Below are 24,551 nucleotides of genomic sequence, written 5' to 3'. Positions count from 1 at the left end.
GTGCTTATGATAAAAATAAAAAATGAAAAAATTATATGATCGGTATAGGTGATCGGTATCGTTGATCGGCCCTCATGGATGATCGGAATCGGAATCGGCAGGAAAAAACCTGATCAGCACATCTCTAGTTTGAATACATTTGAATTGAATGGCTTACTCAAACTTGATAAGTTTAATTATCAACACTTCTCTCAAAATACCTGTTATGTATTTAGGCTCACTACTGCTCTAGTTTTCTTTTGAACAAAAATTAGTTTTTAACATTTACCCTTAAACCTTAGTCAGAAAAAGTATTGGCTTTTAAAGAAGTGCACTCTGAAAAGCCGGCAGAAAAATCAGGTGGAATCAAATGAGACAAATGGAGAAAATGTATTTTATACTTACAGTAATAATATAGTGATAACAGCCCAGCAAGTTGTTGAAAAGTTATTCTTGTCAGGCTTTGTGCTGAACAGAGGTCAGTGTATTTTTTACTTTGTCTTGCTCCCTCACCTGCTTGAGATCTGTGGTTGGAAGTATGGGTGGCAAACCTCACCAGAATGTGTGGTGATCCAAGTACTACTTAAAAGCAGGAAAACACTTGATTGCAAAATTAAAACATGTGGAAAATATTGTCACCACAGCAATCGCATACTTTTTATAATGCTTCCTAGCACGTTTCCACAGACCAGTCTTTGAAGTTTGAAAGTCAGCCTTGCATTTTGCTCCTGCCATGGATTCTGTGTGAGATTCCAGTTTTTTGCCACTCAAAACATCTTAATTACTTGGAATAAAAAAGAACAAAAACAAAACATGTATTCAAAATATAGTTATCTTAAAACTTTAATCTGGCAGGGGAGTGAATGATTTGACGCTTAGTATTTTTTGACAATAAAAATTATCCTTAAGCGTTTGAATTCAGATAAAATGCTGATTAAATATATTATTGGCCTGAAATGTTTTAACTCATTAGACTGGTCACTGACCAGTCTAATGAGATTGCAAGTCGCACTAGTTTTCTTATTTGTATCTTCTAAACTCTGTCATAGGTAAAATATCAAGCACATTTTATTCAACATTTTAGAACAGATAAAAAAAAAAGGTTGCCTTAACGAGAAGAAAACCTTAGCTCAAGGGATGTATGAGTGTCTGCGTTTCTGTTTCTGACTTAAACTTTCATTTAATGTTTCTACCTGTCCATTGTCTATGCTCTCAGGGGAGAAGTCAGCTACATAGACTATTGTCCTCTATCCTTCTTCCTGACAGACGCTTTCTTGGCAGATGGAGTCGGTGCTTTGTTATTGTGCCAAACCGATTTCCTTGGTGGCTTTTCCACCAGTGCCGACAGTCCTGCACGGCATGTCGACAATAGCTTAAGAGCCAAACTTGATTGCCTTTTTACTGCTCATTATCACAGTATTTGTCATGGAATATGATTGGATTTCTTCAGTTCATACCATTCTGAAATTTCCAACAAAACAAATGTATATTGACCGAAGAGGTTGAATGTTTAACAGATTGTCCAATTTATTCAGTAGCTTCTATAGATAACATAGCAGTTGCATAGTTAGGCTGAAACTTTGCAGAGCTCTTAAATGTTTTATATTGCATACTGTATGTTTTCGCAAGTTAGAGACATCCTTGTTCAAAACTCAGAATGTACACAAAAACTTTGTCCAGTCATGTTTTCGTAGGAATACCCTATTGCCATGTTTTCTTGTTTGTGGCCTAAAAAAACTGTCTAAGTGGAGTTGACATAAATATCTCAATTCCTGAAGTGTCTTACATAGCAGTTTTTTGAGAGGATCCAACAGCAATGATGTGCGGGTGTACATCATGATGAAATATTGAAAGCAACAGAAACGTTGTGTTGGTGTGGCATGAGGCAGTTTTTGCTTTGCTGCTCTGGAAATAGCAGTGCCTTCCCTGCAGAAGTTGTTTTCTCCAGCTGCCAACACTGCTGTGAGGGTCACATTTTATTCTACATTGGGTTATTTTTTTCTCTGTCTGAATCCATTATGGGATTTGAATAATTATATTTACTAATATTAACAATTTGTCATGCTGCCTTTTGATTAACATTTTCTAAATGCCTGTTTGTTGTGCATAGCAATTTTCTTTATTTCTCTAAAGTGGGAAAAAAATATGTTCAGTGGTGTGGGCATTTTTCAAAAAGAAAAAAAATAAAATATTACACCTTACTGTCTTGTGAATTTCTTATAATTTCATAATAATACAGAAAATTCATGATGAATCACCTGAAGGTCCAGTAAGGCTTCAAACATGTCAGAGGTTTAAATTTATGTTAAAACTAAGGGAACATTCCCTGTCGTCTTTCTCATGTAAGACATTGAAATCTCATAAATAACCTGAGTTATTGAAGGTTATTAATAATTATCAAAAGAAAAAATTATGAATAATATTCAGATTTTCACAACTATCACAACAATTTTCACAGCTATCACAACTAACAGGTTATTTTAACATAACCAAATTTACTAACAAGTTATTGTCCTAAGCTACTGAAAGATCCTACACATGTATTTTAATTTAGAGAAATTATGTTCCATAAACTCACTTTTTGACATCTTGTGTCCATTACAGGACGTCTTGTATCTTGTAATGAACACAGAGTCCATCACAGGTCTCTGTATAGCCCTGTCATGGATTGGTGACCTGTTCAGGACATACCCCTCCTCTTGACCGATGGCCACCGGACATAGGCATCAGTTCCCGTCAGGATAATTGTGTTCAGATGATGGATGAATGGAATTTTATTTGTAAATACTTGGCCGTGCAAAATTATTCATACAATTTGAACTTATCCACATTTTGACGGGCAACAACAACTCACTCACTTCAGTGGGATTTGTGCAACGTTCAGTATTTTATGGTCTATCCGCACCATATTTGTACTTCTAGAGAAAAATGCAGTTTTGCTAATTTCACTCATATCTATAAAAATAAATCACTTTTCACAAATTTTAACTCAAATTTAGGCCTGGATTCAGATTATTTGATCTACAGCATGTCGTTTTAGGACTGGCTGCTTGATTGGGATTGCTGTCTTGCTGGAAGATCAAGCTGTGCTCCAGTCACAAGTCTAGTATTTCTAGCAGGGATTTTCCCCATGACTAACCGTTATTTAGCTTTATCTTTCACTTTATCTGAAAAACCTCACCATAGAATGATGTTGTATCACAGAGAGCGTGGTGTGTAATAATTGATAATGTGCAAACAAACAAATTGTATGTGCCAAATGGATAAACTGTAGTTTTAACTTCAAAAATTGTAGCCATATGTGAAACAAAAAAAAAAAAAAGGTAAAGTTGTATTTATTTCTCTCAATCCAGGTGCTACCTGTTGGATGGGATCTCTAAAGGAGCCTGGCTGAACCGCTCAAGCATCATTTTCGCAGGGGACGACAAGTGGTCTGTGGACCCACGTGTGTCCATAGTGTCCAGTGTTGGAGACAAACACGAGTACAGCCTTCAGATACAGAAAGTGGATGTTACTGATGACGGCCAATACACGTGTTCGATTCAGAGCGAACGCAACCCACGGCCGAAGCTACTCAACCTCATCGTAAAAGGTACATTGGGATAGCCTCTAGTTCTCTGCTGTTGTGTATCTTCTGAAAGCTGACATTTCTTCTCTTAATCTACGATGTTGGAATTCAGTTGTCTGCATGTCAGCTAGGTGTGTGTGGGGCTGCGCGCTCGCGTGTGTGTTTGTGTGTTTTGAAGGATGTGCTTTTTTTATTATTCCTGCCCTATGTCCTGTTTCTATTTTAACACCTTATTTGTTGCGTAGCAGAGTTGCCGCGGAAGAAAGCAAAAGCAAACTGACATGGTGCCTTTAGGCTACACAATATAAAGTAGAGGCTTGCTGGTTTAAATGACTGGAGGCAGACTGCAGCTTTAATCAGACCTCCCTGGGTTTTGTCACAGCAGGTACCTCAGAAAGATGTGATTCATATGACTTCAGACCTGTGTGTTGCACTATCATCAACATGCTATAAACAGTGTTATGACTGAGTTTGTGTGTCGGTTGAGAGCGCTATAAGCTAGAATCCATAAAAATCAATCATTTTCCTTGTTCTGTCTCTTTAAGGTTGATTTTTTTTTCTTTTAAAGATTTCCTGACAATCTGTCAAAGGAAAGCACTTTTTTTAGGTCCCACTGTTTATTTCACAGTACACAAAACACATTTTTGTAATTTCACTTTTTTTTTTTTTTTTTCACAGCACAGTTTGATGGCTCAAATTCACTGCTGAGTCGCATGAGTTATACTTCATCTACTCAAGAGAAGCCAAGCTTAGTGTAACTCTGCAAAGAAACACGACATTAAAATAACATTGTATTAATCCAAGGTGTAAGGGTCGGGTTTGCATCTTGAGGAAATGTCAGCAGTGTTGTGTGATGTAAACAGGCGTCCAGCTGGCTGCTCTGTTGCAGCATATGTTCGGTTGTGAAATCCATCTTCGTTGTGTGATTATACTGTACCAGCAGTTAGTTTTGTTTGGTGTAAATCTTTGTAAATATATTTGGCTTAGTATTCGTTATGGTAAATGACATCATTTCAGTGGAAGCCTTTCATCCAGCATGAAACTATTGTCGAAACAAATCACTTTTCTTCTGTGGTATTTGCTGCTTCTTAGAAAGTGCCAACAAAGGGCCAAACATTAGTAAAACGCAGAATGCATTCCTGTTTTTTTTTTTTTTTCTTTTTTCTGTTGCTTCTTTACCTCAGCAGTTTTAAAATTGAGGCTGATGTATTCAGGTGGAGATGACAGCTGAAGTGAAAACCTTTCATTATCTTGTTTCGATTGAAATTTTCTTGTAGCTCTTGGCATCGTGGATGATACAAATGACACATTACTGACACAAGACTGCGCACAACCTCACTCTGATGGCAGTGGCCTGCCTCAGCAGGTCAATTCACCGTGCCACCCCATGAAAACAGATGAGGGATGGCTCAAAGAACATGGCAGGTTTCTGGCTGAAACAAGCCTGGATTCTTGTAGACCACACCTGGCAGTCCAAGTAACCTCAAGTAACCTAAATAATAACATGAAATGCATTAAAAATGCTGAAAAATCTGGACATTTCAGTTGTGAAAAATATGGAATTTTAACATGAAATTTGTGTAGGAACTGTGTTTGTAGGAGAAGTAATGCAGTATTTCGTTTTAGCTGTCATCAACTTTTTTAGGCCTAGCTGATGCTATAACTAAATTTCCTTTTTTTTGACCAACCGTTTCAGTTGCTTGTTTAAGATCTCCAATATCAAGATTTTCCAGACTACAGCTTGGGTAGCATCAGAAATATGATTTTGCACATGGATACTCAACTTAGTATCTTTCCGTATTTAGAAAATCTGATGTAGAGATATTTGTGAAGATTTTATGGAATTTAAAATGCAATGCAACATCTAAATGTGTGCTGCATTCAAGCAAAATGTGGTCCAAAAAAGTATACTTTATTTTATTTTATTTTTTTCTCATTATGGGCTGCAAGTGTACCTTTGCTTGTTCAACAAAAACAGAGCTCTAATTGCACCCGCTGGCTCTTTAGAGTGCCACTTCAACTTTATAGTTACAGTAGCCTCTGTTTAAAAAATCAGACCAAAAGTGGGAGAGCAAGTACGTGTCAAACCCAATAGCACTTTAACTTGCCACTTCCTGGACTTAACAGGGACTTGACTGGGGCTCCCTCTGGGCTTGGGGTAGGGCTTTCAGCCCAACAAATACCCTTAGGCTAGAAGGAGCAGACTCTGATACAAAGTAATGTCAAGGTGAAAGGTGACGTTGATTGATATGGAAAGGCATGTTGCAGAAGAACGTCCGGCTGCTTATCAATCTGATTTAAAATTTTGCTTCAGGGCAGGTTGAAAGAGAAACTAGTATTAACTGGTGTCTATTCACCAAAGCTACTGTGCTGCTATTATTTTTGAACTGTACTACACCACAAATATAGAAACTTGGACAAGTGAGGGATTTTGAATCATTTGAAAGACCCCTGAACATACAAGTGAAACAGTCCAAACGGCGGCAGGTGTGAGATCCACAATGGACTGTTTTGAAATGTAAACTCTTGAGTTTCACCTTTATAGTGCTCATTTAGCTTTGCTGCGTCGACTTTTTGGTCAAAAATTTCTGATGTGGTGCTAAGGCGAGGATGTGATGACGGAAAAGTGGAGAGCATTACATAAAAAATTATAACATGATGTCAATAAACTTGGCTGATTTTAAGGCTGTCGTGAGTTAATGCACTTCTTGGAGCCAAGTTTTAAAATTCCTTCCAGAGGAATCATAACCACCTGCTTAGAGGTGCGCTACAACAAGAAGGAGCACAACTAACAGCTCAAAGTGTTGCTCTCACCACCTATTGCAGATCGAGCTATCTCACAGGTACTACTTTCCACTTCTTTGACACAGAGTGGCAGGTACAGTCTGTGGTCCTAAACAACTCTCTGTTCAATTTCTGAATTAGGTGTTTCATATATTTGAGTATTTTCTTCTCTTTTTTTTTATTCAGCAACCTAAGAAGTTCCCATTTTGTTGCATTTTATAACCATGTCTATGTTTAATAATCTGAGAAAAAACACAATTTTCTGTTTATTCAGTCAGTATGAAATACATCTTACACAAAAAATATGTTGAAGCACAATTATGTGCTGCTTTTTTTTAAAATTGATATGGAAACTTTAGCCTTCGACGTATGGAACAACAGTTGACCCGTTTAATGCTATAAAAAACTCAGGTTTTTAAGGAAAATGATTGCTTTAATTGTTAGCCGATCAATAAGGTCAATCAACTTTAGACCAACTCATTAATCAATCATCGATCAGGAAATCTCCTGTAAGGTAGTTAAGGGGCTAAGTGCCTGTGTGTTTGCAGTGTTGCTGTGCAAAATTGTGAGCCAGCTTGGGGACATGGTAATGACTCAGTCTATATTGATTTTGGTATAAATGAGCATCTGAAATATTTTTTTTAGTACTAATTATTATATGATTATTTTTTATTACAACCTTTTAGCTCATCAGGACTTTACTTTGGGTAACAATGCATGTCTTTTTCAGCATTTTCATTTCATGAGCTGTAGGACAATGAAAGTATCAGACTGAGAGTGGGCACTGATAGAAACTTGACCTTTAATGGCTAAGATAATTGCTGGACATCTACATTAGAACGCCCGCAGTCTAAACCATTGTGTTTCAGCTGTTACAAAACCTACCCACTGTATTTAGACACACGGTGCCGATATACGTAACGTCCAGCTTTCTTTTTGCTGTGCTGCACTCAGACTTTACAGGTGCTCCATGCCTCCAAATGTTGTTGTGATAAACCTGATTAAGCTGTTTGGCAAGCAGCAGTGGTCACTCCAGGACCATCGTGTTTTTGGGGGTGTTGGCTTTCTGAAGAACGCTCTGTAATTTGAATCCTACCAGGGGTTTTTCAGGTCATGTCAGCTCCTCACCGCTGCCCATATGGTCCCAATCAAACAGAAGCGAATGTGCCAGCTGTCAGCTGTAATATTATGTTTTGCAATGGCTGCGATCCTGATTATTGTGACCCAGCATCAAGGATCTGGCAGGAGGTTTGCTCTGTGACTACCAATTGTTTTTTCTCGAAAGGGTAGTTTTAGTTTGTGATGTTGGTAAGTTATTCTTGCAAAAAAGAAAAACAAATCACAGTTTGGATAAATAAAGCAAAAATATTGTAATATTTCACCTTTAGCTTCATATTTATTTTAATATTTTTATTTTTTTCAACCACCATGCAATACTCAGTAAAATATAATTTACTGTTGCATTTATACAACAATTTATAAAGAGTGCAACATGATATATTCGTTTAAAAACAACCAAACAAAAGCCAAACTAACTGCTGCTAAAATATAACATATTACAGCCAAGTTTAGTTTTATTTTTAAGTGTTTATAATACAATTATTTTAACCATTCTGCTGCAGCAGCATAACAAACTGATACTTGGTTTGTTACAGTGCGAACTGGGAAGGCAGATTCTTCCAGTGCTCCCAGTCATAAGAAGGACAAAAAAAGACCAGAAAAAACAGAATTCTAACTGTAGAAATTCATGAATTGCCTTTCAGCCCAATTTCTGCATAAAGACATGTAGAGTAATGTAGAACATAGTGAACATTTTATGTATGAACTTTGAGGGTTTTTAATGACAGTAAGTAGATTTATTTTGTTATCTTGACGATTTTTCAGTTGTTTTGCAAAAGTTTTGCATCTAAGACATCAGGTATAAGACGCCAGTCGTTTAGACAGAGCTGTGTACTGGAGTGGAATCTGTAGGCAGGAAGCATGTGAAATACAGATGGTACACTCTAAGTGATACATGCCTTTAGTCAGGTTTCTGACAGCCTTTGAGGTAGTTAAAATTTACTTCCACTCACTCTGAATCATAAATGTAGCATTTTCCCTTGTTTGTGCTCACATGGAATCTCCATAGAATCACATTTAAAGGCACCTTTGCTTATTTGCTTTGTCAAAAGCCAGTCGTGTTTCTGAAACATTACCTGACACTGTGTTTCACTTGTGTACACTTGCTTAAGCCCACTCATGGAGAACACAAGGATTACTTTACAGATGAGATGTAGCAGAGGGAGCAGCTCTGTTATGTTGCAGAGGCTTCTGGGAGTATCCACTTTTTTTTTTCTTTTTTTTTTATCTGCTGGAATAAAAGAAAGAAAAATGCAAAGAAAAATGAGCTGGCACTTTAATCTGGGCTTTTCAGTCCAAGCATACACCATCTATTAATACTATGATACGACAAATGTTACAGTTGTTGTAAAAAGGATTTCAAGCTATTAAAGGTTTTGGCACTTTTTGCTTTGCAAGATTGTGCTTTGTGAGGAGTATCTTGGAAAATGGGAACAAGAACAAATTATTGTATACGTAAGAAAATGCCAGGGTCTCAACCTATTTCAGTTGGATGACAGGTTCTTTGACTCCCTGATCCACTGAGTGATTATACTGATCTGGAAGTCATATCTTGTCCTGTTCTTAAAGATTAGTCAACATTTATATAAAAAAAACAGTTTTAACTTGCATAATCATTGAGTAGCATGGATCATCAAAAATATAAAAGGGAAACTTTTACAGAAAACTATGTTATGTTTTACTGGTAATAAAAGAGGGAAGCAAAATGAAATCCAACAGTGATAATGATGGTGATCAATAAAAACAAATGGACATTTGCAAAAATCTGATATTAGATACAAGACTAAACAGGTTTACAGGGTAAAGTGTGGACGTCAGTTGGAAACCAGATATTTACACAACCTGTTTATAAAGGCAGCTTTTTTCCCTGACTTTCTGACATTTCAGACTATAGTTTCCTGTTTGAGGTCAGCTGGGATTACTAAAATGTTTTCTATTTGCTAGAATAAGGAGAAAGATTGTGACATTGCTTTTTCCTAATTATTTCCAGTCATTCCCATCTCCACACTTGTATATGTTGCTCTAAAGAAAGATTTTAAGATCTTTCTAATATTATAACTTCATTGCTTTTCTAGAGAAAGCATTCTTGTTATACAAACACAGTGTAGCATCACGTAAGTCCCTACTGAAAACCTTTTGTCCATAAATTCTCCTTTTACATCATAAATAATTCTTTGTTATTGTTTACCGTCATAGCCATTGATAATAATGACTTGGAAAATGTTCACGTTTAATATTTTATTTTGTCCTCCAACCTCATATAACCAAGAACTTCAAATAAGAAAATAATCTTTACATGGAGATACGAGAAGCTGTTTTTTTCCCACTGTAATCACATCCCATGGGGTTTCTCGTTTCCAGCAATCTTACACAACAGGAATCCCTCGTTAGCATCACCCTTTCCAACACCTGAATTACCTGCTGCTGAATTAGAGATGATGACTGTTACTTCTCTGGAATATTTAAGAATAATTTTGTCACAGTGTGACATTTATCCCCTCTGAGACCTTATGTCACCGTACCCGATTCCTGTGAATAGAGCTTAGTCAAACATGGCCCATTTGCAGTAATTTTACCTTACAGCACCACACTAATACTTTGTTGATTCAGATGCTCTTCAAAGCTCTAAAGTTGGGGTATGGCTGTGCACATATAATTCTCTTACATAATCGCTGCCAAAAGCAGAAAGCTGTTGTTTGCTGAAATAGCCCAAAAAAAAACGTTTATGTTTTCCTTGATATGTTTTTGACATTGTTTAGACATGTGTCTAGTCAAACCAAACCAAACCAAACTGTTTATTCACTCTTAATAATGAATACTCTGATCCCTTACATAGCTCATCTTTTTTCTTTCCTCATCATATTGTACAGCTGGTCTTCATGTGTATATCCTCATTGCTGCTTTCACTGACCTATTTACAGCCCATCCCCAGCTTTATCTGATAAAGGATACAGAGGAATGAGAGATTGGTATCAGGCCCAAGCAGTCCTTCCGTACATCACATGACTGTCTTCCCTCTCAGCTTCTATTCTTTTTCTCCCTCCAGCTTAATTAAGATTGAAAATGCGATAATGCATTAAATATGCACAGCACCTCTCATCTAAGAATATCTTGTCCTGAGGAGAAACTGGGAAAGAGGCATTTTTCCCTCTTTTCCACTTGTAAATGGTTGCATGGCTGTCGTTTATGGTTACGGAATGCAAACAAGAGTGAGGATAACTTATAAAATATGGAAAAAAAAAAGCAGGGGAAGAGTGAGAGGGCACTACAAACAATCTTTGACTACTTAGACCCATTTTATAAAGCGCTGTGTGTGCCAGTTGCATAGAGGCTGTGCAAATTTTACAGCAATTAGTGTATATCGATTAAATCTCACACGGGAAAATGCTTAAAACTTAACTTAAAAAGAAACTAAGAATACCATTGAAGCATTGATTCTGTAGCATAAATTCAATTCAGATTTTGAAAAACATGTTTCATATAGACTCAGTATGCACGTTGGTGTTCTGTATGAAATAAAATGTTTGTATGGATTAGAGCAAATCCACAGTGGAACTTTTTTGCCCACGTTTGAATACTGAGTCAAATTAGATGGAGAATTTGTTATTAATAAGTGAAATGGAGAGTTAAATCCGCTCCTTGTAGCGTGTATCTTTAACAGCAGGATAAGATTAGAGTTTATTTACAGAGTACATAATTGTAAGTGTTTATTATAAATATGTTATGAAATGTTTTTCTATATGTCCTCAGGCAATCATGAAATAAATCACCAACATAGTGCATTACTTTACATTTGACAGGCCAGAGCACCTTCCCTATTTCTATGGAAGAAAAAAAAAATGTTAGTTTTACATTCTAGTGACACAATCGATGCCTTCTGATGAAAAATAATCCGCTGATATAGAGTCTCTGCAAAAGGAAAAAAAAAAAAGAATAAGCTTGATGTATTGGCTGACTGATTAATCAATCACATACTCTATCACTTTCAATAATAATTGCGGGGGATTCTTGATCACCAGAGTCCAACAACAGCGCTGGCATCTACCTCTAAAGCAGCTCACTGAATTGATCAACTGAAGTAAGACCTTCAAAATTTTCCTCTCATTTACAGCCAAGAGTTTCTCTTGTGGATTAGTATCATCAATAATGTGAATTTAAAGCGTAAGTGGAATTTAGTTCAACCTTGTACTTCACACAATTTAAAATCGATTCCACACTGTGAACATATTGGTTGAACAAATTTCCATTTAAATTTGGTGACAAGTCAGTTTAGAAGCTTAATGTTAAATTCTCCATATTTAATTTCAACTAAAACGTATCCTGGCATTTCGTCAAAGGTGGCTGTTGCTGCTGTTCCTTTGACAGTTTACTAAAGTAGTATATAAATGTTGTGAAAATAAATAGTTGGAAGGTACATCTAACTGAACTTGGATGACTGCAAATTAGTGGGTAGATTAATTGTCTTGCAAAAAAATATTGTGGGTTTGATTCCAGGATTAACCCCAAGTTGCGTGCTGGTATGCATATCGGTATGTGAATGTAAAGTATTTGAGTTGTCACCAAGACTAAGAAAGTTCAAGACTAAGAATATACATTCACAGTTTAATAAGAAACTGTTTGCTGGTTGTGAATTGTTCCTTACTGGCTGACCTTTACTTCCAATGAATGCATGCAAGTTATTATGTTGATTATTGAAATTGTACAACTTTTTTTTTTCTTTTGACAAGCAAAAGAACATTTACAAGATAGCTAAGTTAATGTCTGAGAGGTATTTTTTGGGGAAAAAAGCAAGACGTGTAGCTGGTGATAAAGAATGTCTTTATTTAGAATCAAAGTGGAAAAAAAAGACAGACTGCTTGTGTCTATGTGTGATAAGGCTTTTTTTGTGTTGTAAGAAGAGCTGAAGTAATTGTGTATCAGGAGTGTCAGTTGAATAATTAGCATTCAAACAATGTGTCGTGCCAGTGGTATTACAGTGGAAAGTGTAAGAGAATGTGAGTGTGTCTACAGAAACAGATTTGCTATTATGCCGAGTGACATTTAGTTAGCCACTAATCATTGTCATTTGTGTGCGTGTGTGTACGTTTATGTGAGAGAGTGAGTGAGTTTTTGAATCCTACTCTGGGTCTCTCAGATTTTTTCCTTTTTTTTATCCTCTGATGTGTTTAGACATGCATCTAGCACTGAATGTGTGCATTTTCGTTCAAATGTGCGCATGGTTGAGGGTATGTTTATGCACGCTAATGTGTCCTCATCACGGATATAGCTGATATTAGCTCTGGTTAATTAAAATGAGTGAGGACAAAGGTCAGCCACTCAGCTCTCACGTCTCTCTTCTCTAGAGAGGGAATAGATACAGCTTGAGTGGAGAAGTACCTGGCAGCTCTTATTTGGGCCTTTGTAGTGGTCTTTAATAAAGGTAAAGCTTCAAGAATTCAAATGAATGTTTGTTATGTAAATTGAAACGAATTCTGTATACAAATATACAGCAAAAATGTCAAAGTGATCTTTTGGGGAACAGTTGATGCAAATTCTAGACCTAATTTATTCACTATAAAAACATCACGTTCTGCACACTTATGCATATTTGACTTGCACATCAGTAGGAGCCTCACATTACAGTTATAAAATTGTCTTTAAACAGAAAATGCAGATTTATTCCAGGGATATTTTTATATTGTCCACTCAACTGCCTCTTGTTTTCGAAACCCAATATTTTCCATCCAGCACTTGTGGATAACAAGCAGAAACAATAATAGCAATGCCAAAGAAGGTGCAGAAGCTCACATGGAAACGCATATTAAAGTGTAACTGCTTAAAACCTATTAAAAGACTGAGGTATGTGTCGCACCCTGAGGTAAATAGTATCTTAATTATTTTTTTATGCTTTCTTTGATTTTAGAAAGTAATTATTTAAGGAATGTTAAAAGGTGACCAGCCTTGAAACTAGCAAACCATTTAAACTATCTGTTCATCAATGAATCCATCCATCGATCAATCAATTATCTCTCACTTATTCAGGGTCGGATCATGGGGGCAGCAGCCTAAACAGAGAGACTCAGACTTCCCTCTTATAAGGACTGGCTCATTCGAGGGAATCTCAAGGAATTCCCAGGCCAGCCAATAAGCATAGTCCCTCCACTTGAGTGTTGACTTTGCCAGGAGAATAAGGGAGTCCCCCAAACCGGGAATCCACCAGTTACAAGGCAAACTCCTATGTAGCCATCAACATTTTTTGCTAGATTTCTGATCTGTTTCTTTAAAGCTTTCACCTGCCAATATCAAATTTCTCTATGTAACTATAATTTGATAGAAGGATGCCATTGAAATATTTTTTTTCTTCTTCTTTTTGTATTATTTATATAAAATAACCACAGAGGTAACATTATTCTGCATTTTGTCTGAGAATATATGTAAAACTGATTTATAGTGGCTGTTCCACAAAGAGAAATGATTATGTAGTAAACATTTCAGGCTGTCTTTAGCATTTTAGACTAGAGGTTAGGATGGTCACTATTGAACCGTTTCAGATCCATCACACTGAAAACTCAAGAATAAAACAGAGTTCGTTGACTATACTTTGTTCAGCCTTTCTGTTACCTGCTTGAAAAAATTGCTCCCTCTTTCTCTCTTACAAACTGAAAAAACTCCAGACATGTTCGTCTTACACATTTTCCTACATCTACTTGCATGTGCTTTTTCTAATTTAGTCTGTAAACACTTCAGTTCTCCTGAAAATGGCTAAGATTGAGTTTTCTTCTCTTAGTACAAACTTTCACAGTTTCCTAACAGAATAGCCAAACGTCCTAACAAGTGTTGTTAGGAAATTCTGCTTGTGGCTATCTGTTATATAATTCTCCCTCTGCTTGGAAAAAGATTGGATTTTAAAGTTTTCAGTTGGTCAGGACCAATTAAACTATAAATCATCTGCTTCTGGTCAATAGACCATTTTTGTGTCTCTCTCTATAAGTAACTGCTTCTTGGTGTTGCCTGTTAAAGTTAAATAAATTATGTCTTATGAGATAAAGTTAGAAGTGGTTGATAGTTTTACAAAGTGCTTCTTTTTTATTCCTTCTCAGTAAAACCTATACAGCACTTATCTGTATTTTTTTTTGTTTTTTTGTTTGCACTCGACTCTTTTTTCTGTACATTCATAAAAAAGTTGGTATATTGAGCCAAGGACAGTTTGCCTGGGAACTTGGATATATTGCTGGGTTTTGGATCGAACTGCTTATTTGATTGGAAGAGAAACCAATTACCCACAATTGCCCGACAGATAAATATTGACATCAAAGCTAGTGTGTTGAGTCAACAAGTCTTCCCAGAGGGCGCCCCATAATGAAAAATATAGGTGGTCTGTCCATTTTAAATGCTTAAAAAACTGAAATGGTGTCTAATTTTCTTTGGGTTTTACTTCACTTCAAGGATTTTTACTAAGGTTTTTATTAATCTGTTGCCTTTTGTTAAAAAAAAAAAAACAAAAAAAAAAAGAACTTTTCTTTAACCCTACCCAGCCCAAATTTACTTAGCTTGCTGTAATCCTTTTTCAGAATGGCCTTTTTTCTGGTGTTTCCTAAACTGCATTGTGCTGCAGTTGAATCCTTTATTGTTCTTGTGAATTTTCCATTCAGTTCAAGGATTTTACTTTTTTAGTTTATAAATTTGCAGATTTAGGTGATTGCTAATTTTTGTTACTATTCTGTCTGGCTTTGATGCTCATTAAAAAATACTTTTTTATATTTCTATACATATACATATATACAGAATTATGTTAGATATATTTTAATAGGCATTCAGCATTCTGATGGGGCTGCTTAGGCAACATTTCTGCTGTAAAATTCCAATATTTTATAATTCACATCAGTTCTATGATTTGGGAGTAAATTTGACCTTTTTTTTTTATTTTGACAGTGGTAAAAGTTTTAATACATCCCTACACAAGACCTTACAGCATGCATTTCAAGCTCATGTTGGTCCTGATGTTTATTAGTATATTTCTCCCATCTCCAAGCGTTATTCGCAGCAGTTATTTTTTAATTGTGTATGCACAGGTTTTTCCTGCAATGTGATAAAGTGTGACAGTCAGGCTTAGCGTGCAAACAATCTATATTCAGATGTTTTATCAGTCAGTGGTGTGAGCCCTTGGCTTTTTTGTGGTGTTAAACAGTTGGTTGTCAGAGGCGCAAACCATAACTGAAACGTGGGTTCTCTCACTACTTTATGTGGATCCAAGAACAGTAGGCGCTCGAGGCGGTGTTTATCATACAATGTAACCCTCATCAACAGGAGCTGTGAAACAGATTTCCAGGAGGTGAAGCACTGGCAGACATCTCAGAGATACGCTGGCCTTAATTGGGCAGATAAATATCACAGGTTGTGCTCCCCGGCCCTGCAGCCCCGTTGCATACATCACCCTGAATCCAGTCCAGCAGTAGCAGCAGGGTCCCGCCTGCTTGTCTCATCCTTGAAATTTGTCTGTAGCCTGTGGTGCACTGAAAGAGCACTTTGCTCACTAGAGATTTCGTTTCTCAGTCTGCTTCCCATGGTTGCAGCCATTTTAAGGTCAGATTTCAGAGGCCCTCCTGCTTTTTTTTTTAATCGTCTTCTAAGCATCTTTCTTCCAGAATTAGAGTCAGATGACACAGGATGTATTATCAGACATATTGAGATTGTATACTATATTATTTAAAAAGATTAGAGCCACTGATTTCCTGTACGAACACCATTACTGGTCGATACCAACTCTGTAAGTAAATTCCAGGAATTGACATCTGCATTCTACCGAGCAGCTGAGGGTTCTTAATAATGAGCATTGTTTTGAATATTCATGACTCTGGCCTTTCGAAAGCCCCCCAGGAGCTGCGAATTACCCCATATTACCTATGTGTTGTTCAGTCCAAGTCTTCTCCCAGCAGCCCGTGGGGCCAGCTCTGAAGATGCAGAGCTTCATTTGGGAATAAATGTGGCATCAGACCCATACAAACTACAACAAAGCACGCTGCATTCAAACACATTCACAAACCCACACATCAGACACACACAAAGTCAGAGTAATCACTCTTCCTCCTTAGTACTTGCACCATGGACTAATGACTCCTGTTGAAGCAAATAAATCAAGACAGATGGAGAAGGGAAGAGGAAAACCTTACCCAGGATTTTCATTCAACACAACTTTTTGGTCTAATCATGCTTTCTGAAGAACTCAAAGTCCAAGTGTGCCGCATGTTTTAATCATAGATTCATATAAATATTTAATCTTAATGGGTGATTTAAGGCAACGTATTGAGCTCTCATTTGACGGGGATCTTCTGCAAGTTCAGTCCAAAGTATGTAGCGAATATAACAGAAGACTCGATACAGAACTCATAGACACTGATGAACTATGACAGTTGATCTTGTTTTTTTTTTTTTTTACATCTAAAGTAGATTTCTTTATGATTTACTAATTTAAAGCACTAATGTTGCTTTCCCTGATAAGCAAGAACAAAAAAGGATAAAAAGATGACTGTTCATGTTTGTGTTTTGTATTGGTGGTTATCTTTTACATCACAACATTCCACAGTGAACCAGTATAAGATAGCAGAAAAACTGCCGAATCATTTGATTTGAGAAAAGTCCTATGGTAAATAATAAACTGTGGAGCACAAAAGTCAGAATACTTTTGTTTTAAGCACATTCCTCTTTTACTATAGTTGTAACTATTCAGAATAATACTGCCTAAGGAAATGTGACTGAAATACTTGCTTATAGTGATTTCTTTTTGTAAGTTTGCGAGGGTGTCTACAAATCTGTCCATATCTGCAGGCTATAACTACCATTGAACTGGAGCCTGAAATTGACTTTTTAAAATGGGGGGAGGGAGGATTTCCCATGGGGGACATTTATGCACGGGGCAGGTTGACTGCAAGTTTTATAATGTCTAATATGCAGCTCTATTTTATTATTTTTTTAAACCTTTTTTTACGTTCCTAGTTATACTCTTTGGTGCTCTCTCTTGTCTACTTATCTGTTTGGCTTTAGCTTCATCTCTTCCCAGATGAATGTTTTATGCATCTAAAATAATAATAATAATAATAATAATAATAATAATAATAATAATAATAATAATTAATAACTAGAACTTTTACAACTTAAAGCTTGAATTTTGAAAACCCACTCTCACTGTTCAGTATGGTGAAGGACATGTGATGTGTGGATTTTTTTCTTTTCCAAAGGCCCTAGGAATGATGTTGGAGTGCATGGTGTCATGAAATGCCATGACGCCTGAGTTATTCAATAAGATAATATTGCAAAACCTATGGCCAAATCAACCCATCAGTGGTTTACCAGACACAAACCTGATCTTCCCAGAGTCTTTCTAGAGTCCCCAGACCTCAGTTTTAAAGAAAACATGTGGGCTAAGTTGAAGAGAATAGCCCATTAAAGTGAGTAATATGGACAATGTGTAACAATTGTGCTTAGTAGTGGTCAAAAATCGTACTCTGTATGCTACAAACTTGTGAAATGTTGTAGAAGAGGACCGAGTGTTATTCTGTTGGCAAGAAAAGGATTTTCCAAGTATTGAGAGCAGGGATAACAATAATTGGACCAGTATTGAATTATTTAAGTGTTTTTTTCTTAGTAAATAGAGATGTTCAAATGGACGTTGTGTTTTTTATTTTAAATGCTCAGTGTGAGATTATGCTCTCAAAATGAAATATGGATAAATATTAGGTTTTTTTCAACATCTTTACCAGAATAATTCTCCTGGGTCCTGCAGATGAAACCCACAGCAAGAGTTTAATTTCAAGGTAGCGGCAGAAAAAGACAGCTACAGAAGTTTAGCATTAGCTTTTGGCTCATTTTGTTCAGATAATGATAACCTGTGATCATAGCTACTGCAACAATGGCCCTAAAACAGACTTTAATCTGTTTTGAAGCAGAACACGCTCGGAGCATGACAAATGTCTGAGCAAAGGGCCGATAAAGAGCAGATCCAAACACCCACTGAGAGGCGAGTGCCTTTCCTCTGACTGAGAGAAGAGTGTCTCTGCTGGCTGCCAGCCGCTTTCTCCCCATTAATCACGACCCAGGTTCTAAAGTTTGAACTCTGACCTTTATGGCTGCATCAAGTCCCAGTGACAGATGGAGGCAGAGCTCTGTGTCTTCACATGAAATTATTCAGCTCACATACTCTCCCTCTCTCTCTATCTCTCTCATACCCCCTCAACCCCCCACACACACACACCCATACGCACACATGCGCACGCACCCCCCCCCCACACACACACACACACACACACATGCAGACAGATTCTCCAATAGCAAGGGTCATTTGGTCACAAGCTGATATTTTGTAGCTGGAAAAGACCATGGACTCCGATGGTCTCTGTGTTTCCTCCTGACAAGCAGCAGTTTGAAATGAGGCCTTTGTGTGGCAGTACTTATTAAGCACACTTTGTGCTGCTAATTGAAAAAGCAATGATCACCCTTGAGAGTGAAAAGCGAGTGCCCCGTGTAGAGGAGTTTTGTTTATAGGCAAGATGCTATGGTTGAAAGATGCTGATTAGCATGAATAAATGAGATAGCTTATCTTTGAATTGCATGCCCAGTGCTGCTCTCCTATTGAAGATTAATTGCCTCTCACAAGGTGTTGCTAAAAGTTCATTTTCATCAATTGATTCCCCTTAATTCCTAAATTCCCACAGAAGTGCATTAAATTGGTAACATAACCACACTTCATGCATCATTAATTTTGTCGGCAATTAGTCTCCACATGTACTGCTTGTGACGTTAGGTGGAAGCATGTTATTTTTGCACCGTTAGGTAGTGACGGGAATATTATCATATACTAATAGTTGGTACAATTCAAACATTTATGGTGATTAGACCTACACAATGTATCCAAAATTTATTAGCATCCCAGAATTGGTATGTGCAATGAAGTTCTTCACCAGCATACATTTTGTAGTAATAGAAGATATCTTATGAGGCCATTAAAATGTTTTGGTAAAGTCATAAAGATGTTTTATTCTCAAGCAAATGTTGTTTTTTTTTCATTGCAAGTACAGCAGCTATAGCAAGGTGCATCAAAACAATTAAATCTAGAATGAGCTGCAAAGACCCACACCTCAGCGCTTGAAATACTATCAAGAGCAAAGTTATTGTTGAAAGAATTCAGTATTAATCCTGTTTGCCGTCAACCATTTTAATGACACAACGCAGGGAAAAACAAGGAGATTGGTTAGACCGAAGCTAAATCCTTTTTTATTGCATGCAAGATACAAAGCTAACGCAGACATGTGCTTTAATTTAGTAATGATTCACATCTCTAATAAAGGAAAATAAATTTAGCCTTAGAAGAAAGTTAGAATTTATGCCTTTGTCTTATAAACACAAATGTTTTTCAGATATATCATAAGCTTCGTTATTATTTGATGACATTGGTCATTGAATAACAACAATAATAACTTTATGATTTCACACAATATTCCAATTTCTTTTTTTATAGAAGTTCTCAAAAGACCTCATTGAAGTTTTCTAGTTATTGTCGGCTTTGGGAAGTAACCTGTTTCTCTGATCCTTCATTGCATTAATTTAAGTTATTCTAACTATAATAAAAACTATCTTGCATTTAAAATATTTAAAGTTTATGGCCATCAGAATACATACTATGCATGCTCTGAAATCAATTGAATGTTTTATGTTGCTGGAAACGTGACTTTTAGAAGTAAAGATGAGATTTTTTACTTTAGTTAGTTTTACTTTATTTTCAGCAATGGTAAAAGGTGAGACTTGGATATGAGCAAGACTTGAGAAAGTCCTGGATTGGCTGAAACTTAACTCAACCTCCCCCTCCCCCCCATATTAACTCGGGCTGAAGCAGACCAGGAAAGGTAGGCAGGCAGAAATGATCGGAGCACAGAGTTGAAGAGATGATTTGAGCACAGATAAGACGCAACATGCCTTCAACAAGGAGGAGGCATACAACAGTGCATGACAAGAGCGCAAGGTGGGCACACATAAAAAGACATTCAACCTGCCAAAGTATAAACTAGAGACAGAACTCAGTAGAAGAGTAGCTAGCCTGGTGAAAACCAGCTCCTTGTAATACACTGTGTCCGGACTCTTGGCTATTGAGAAACAATTGCTTCCTGGAGACGTGGACTCTGTAGAAGTTTAAATGTCACCCCGTCACTAATGTTAGTCATGACGGGTGAAATTCTGTTAGAGGTAATCCTTGTAAACGGGAGAAAGTCCAGAGCGGCTGTGAAGCGAGATTTTAAATTGAGCAGAATAGCACACAAAGGAGCTGGCCAAACTAAAGAGTAGTAGAAGAAATTTAAAGTTTTAGTGTTTTTATTTTTTTAAAGCATCCCGGGGGCTACAGAGTGGCACAGTTGTAGACAGGTAGGTGGTAGGGCAGTATTACTAGTAAGATATAATATTTGTAACAGTAAGTCCAGTTTCTACATTAACTTTACGAGCCCCATGGTAAAACATGTTAACAGTAGCATCATCATGCTATTGAAAATACTTTTCTTCAGCAGGGACAGGAAACTGGCCAAAGCTGTTAGGAAGATAAATGCACAGAAAGTCAGGATAATCCAGTGGAACTGTGTTGATCAAAGCATATTCACATGCTAGAAATGCTCAGTCAAAAAAAAAAAACAGACCTAAATCTAGCTGAGCATCTTTGACCATGCTTGAAAATGTCTGTTCACAGACACTCTTCCTGTAATCTGATGGGCATTTCAAGCTAAGTAAAAAATTGCGTACTCAAAGCAGAGGCATTACTGGTATCCAAGAACCGCATCACATAAAAAAAAAAAAAAAAACATTCACAAGACTCCTCCACATCTGCCTATTACTGAGAACATGTTTGAGGCGTGCAGGATAGCTGTCAGAGGCTATTCATCACCTCACCACTACATAATCATTACTGTAGTATTGGGATCATTTTGGATTCCATTAGAGGCAGCTTACCTTGAAGCCAAAAAGTGAGCTATTGAAATAAACTGAGAAGGACATACTTCAGTGGTTACACTGCAAGATCACATCTGGACTTACACATAATGAAAAATATCACACAAGGATCCTGTTATGAAACTCAGCTCCACTCAGCATGTTTATCAAAAAAAAAAAAAAAACAACAACATTCACTGCATGAAAAGCACATGCCACAGCAGACAGTGTACATCGTAATAATATACTGGTTTTCCTTAACCGTCACAGACTTGTAAGACCCCCAGGCAAATTCTGACTTCCTGTAGCGCATTAGTATGGTAAATCACTGGATTCATCATGCATAATGATGTCGTTATGGAGTAATGTTCATCAGCTAATGTGCACTTGCCAGGAATCTATTTGTGTCTTTAGCCATTTGCTGTCTCCTGCAACTCTTTAAATCTCAATTTTTTTATTAACTTACCCAACATCTTTGCCACAAGGAGCTCTTACAATATGAAGAGATGCCAAAATAAGACAAGCAATAAGGGCTGATGAGGTTTTATGATTTTACACTGCACTTTTTTTTTCTTTCCTCCTCTTAGTCCATCTCCTCCAGTGCTTCTGGGCTGGAATAAATGGGAAGAAAAAGAAAACAGTTGTTTTTTTTCCCCCTGAACATTTTTATTGCTTTTTATTATTGGCCTATGTTTTTGTGTGTTTCAGCTGAAAATTGAGATTAATATGTTTCATAACATTGCAAGAGGCATCTGAAATTGCACATATAAGTCGATTGAGTTTCAAGGTTTACGGGCTGGGGGTCAAGTGTGGTTTTTCATTTGTATAAAAGCAGACACTGTGGGCTCATGAGGTTTCACTTGTGTGGTCAAGGCAGAAACCAACTGTTGCTGGGCATTTTTAGATGTGTGGAATGTTAATTAGCAAAATTTTAAAACTTTAAAAATGAAGTGCAATAATATAAGTCGGGGCTGCACAGTGGCGCAGTTGGTAGAGCTGTTGCCTTGCAGCAAGAAGGCTCTGGGTTCGATTCCCAGCCCCAGTCTTTCTGCATAGAGTTTGCATGTTCTCCCTGTGCATGCGTGGGTTTTCTCCGGGTACTCCGGTTTCCTCCCACAGTCCAAAAACATGACTGTCAGGTTAATTGGCCTCTCCAAATTGTCCCTAGGTGTGAGTGTGTGTGTGTGCATGGTTGTGTGTCCTGTGTGTCTCTGTGTTGCCCTGCAACAGACTGGCGACCTGTCCAGGGTGACCCCGCCTCTCACCTGGTACGCTGGCTGGAGATAGGCACCAGCAACCCTCCCGACCCCACTGAGGGACAAGGGTGTAAGAAAATGGATGGATGGATAATATAAGTCTGCATCTTGATAAATAAAAAAAAAATAGGCTACATTTAGTGGTCAAAGCCCATTTGACCACTAAATGTTATGGGTTTCGGTCTGCAGCAGTGATAAAAATTTCATATACAACACTGGGAATTTTGTATGTATTTCTACGCAAACTTTTTCCAAAGTTAAGCATTGCAAATTAACTCTGTCTGGTTTATGACATTGTAAATGAAGTTAATCCCCTTGAGTAATATAATCTGTCACTGTTTATGTTTAGTTTCCATGTCTGACACCTAATTAACAGACTTGAATTTGGTTCTTTTATGCTGCATTCTGTGAGAAGAGGGGAATTGAACCCCTTCAGGAATAACTGCGTGGAGACTGTCTCATTACGGAGGTTTATATTACACCCCAGAAACTCAGGTTTATTCTACTGTTATATCATAATCCATCTGTGTTAGTGTCATCTCAACAAACTGCGGAATGGGTAAACATTCAGCTTGGTAATTTGAGAATTGTAACGAGCTGTTATAAAATCCCACCCTTGGATTTGTTCACCGCTTCATGCAAAGCTGAATAATAAAACTCAAATCAGCCTCTAATCCAATTCCAAAGTGCTGCATGCTGCAGATAAAATAATATCTGTCCCTGGTTCAGTAAATGCATATGTTTTAATAAAACTGTTACATCAAATAATGTTTGGACAAGAAATGTGCTAGAGGCATTAAAAACTAATTTGAGCATTTAAATTTGGGCTCAATGGAAAATGCCGTTACTTTCTACAACTTTCAAAAGGGAACATTTAGAGGTATTACATATTTTGTAAGTGTTCAGAGCTTTATGTACTCTGAACTTTTCAATTTTGGATTCATCTGTGTGGAAGAAATACTAACTTAGGAGAATATGTGTTGTGTAGCTTTGTACACTTGAGGCTTGGTTGACAGTACTGTGATAAGTATTTGTCCCATTATATATATATATATTTTTTTTTTTTCTGTTTTTACTTCATTGGTACATTTAAATGTATCCGATTGTCAAACAATTTTAAATATCAGATAAAGATCACCTGAGTAAATGTCAAAGGCAGTTTTTGAGGATGATTGTAAAGGAAAATAAGCCCTCCAAACTAACTTAGCCCACTGTGAAATGTACTTGCCCATTTGCAAATTATGAATTAACGGAATAACCTATAAAATGTTCAAAAATTAAGTCAAACCTCTCTGTTAACATGCAGTATTCTAAGAGATCTCAAAAATCATGCTTCACAAATATCCACATCCACAAATGGAGAAAACTTAAACAATGTTGAGCCTTGCCTTGAGTTGCTGGCCTACCATAATTACTCTAAGACCACATTGCTGACTCATCCAGAAAGACATAAGAGAATCTAGAACAACACCTAAAGCAGTGCATGCCTCACTTGCCAAGTGTCAATGTTCATGATTCAGTAATAAAAAACAGAACAAGGTATGAAAAACTGTCTCACATTTCACAAAAATAAATAAATAAATAAATAAAATAAAAACATCTTGATGATCCACAAAATATTGTGTCGCCTGATGAGACAAAACTCAAAAAATTTGGAAGGTATACATTACATGGCATCTGATGTAATACTGACGAAGCAGTAGAGAAGAACACTATGTAGACAGTAAAACATGGTGGTAGCAGTGTGATGGTGTGGGACTACCTTGCCACCAAAGTTCCAAAGGACATCTGAAAATCTACCTCTGGATGACTCCAAACTTTAAATGTAAAAATAATTGAAATCTTGTGGCATAGCCTTTCACATGGTGCTTATGCTTATAATTCACCCAATGTTATTGAAT

At 37.0% G+C, this 24,551-nt stretch overlaps 1 protein-coding gene across 2 annotated transcripts in view; it reads left to right on the top strand.

Annotated features, from left to right (window-relative positions):
• The window catches only part of negr1 (neuronal growth regulator 1), a 171,883-nt gene that overhangs the window by 59,195 nt on the left and 88,137 nt on the right, over nt 1-24,551 (top strand). For both annotated transcript variants that reach the window (XM_008408103.2, XM_008408104.2), the window contains exon 2: nt 3,333-3,571. In XM_008408103.2, coding sequence (XP_008406325.1) covers nt 3,333-3,571 — 239 coding nt within the window. The remainder of the gene's footprint in view (nt 1-3,332; nt 3,572-24,551) is intronic.

Source organism: Poecilia reticulata, linkage group LG4 (genome assembly GCF_000633615.1).
Source record: "Poecilia reticulata strain Guanapo linkage group LG4, Guppy_female_1.0+MT, whole genome shotgun sequence".
NCBI lineage: Eukaryota > Metazoa > Chordata > Actinopteri > Cyprinodontiformes > Poeciliidae > Poecilia > Poecilia reticulata.
This window is presented reverse-complemented; position numbering and strand designations above follow the sequence as displayed.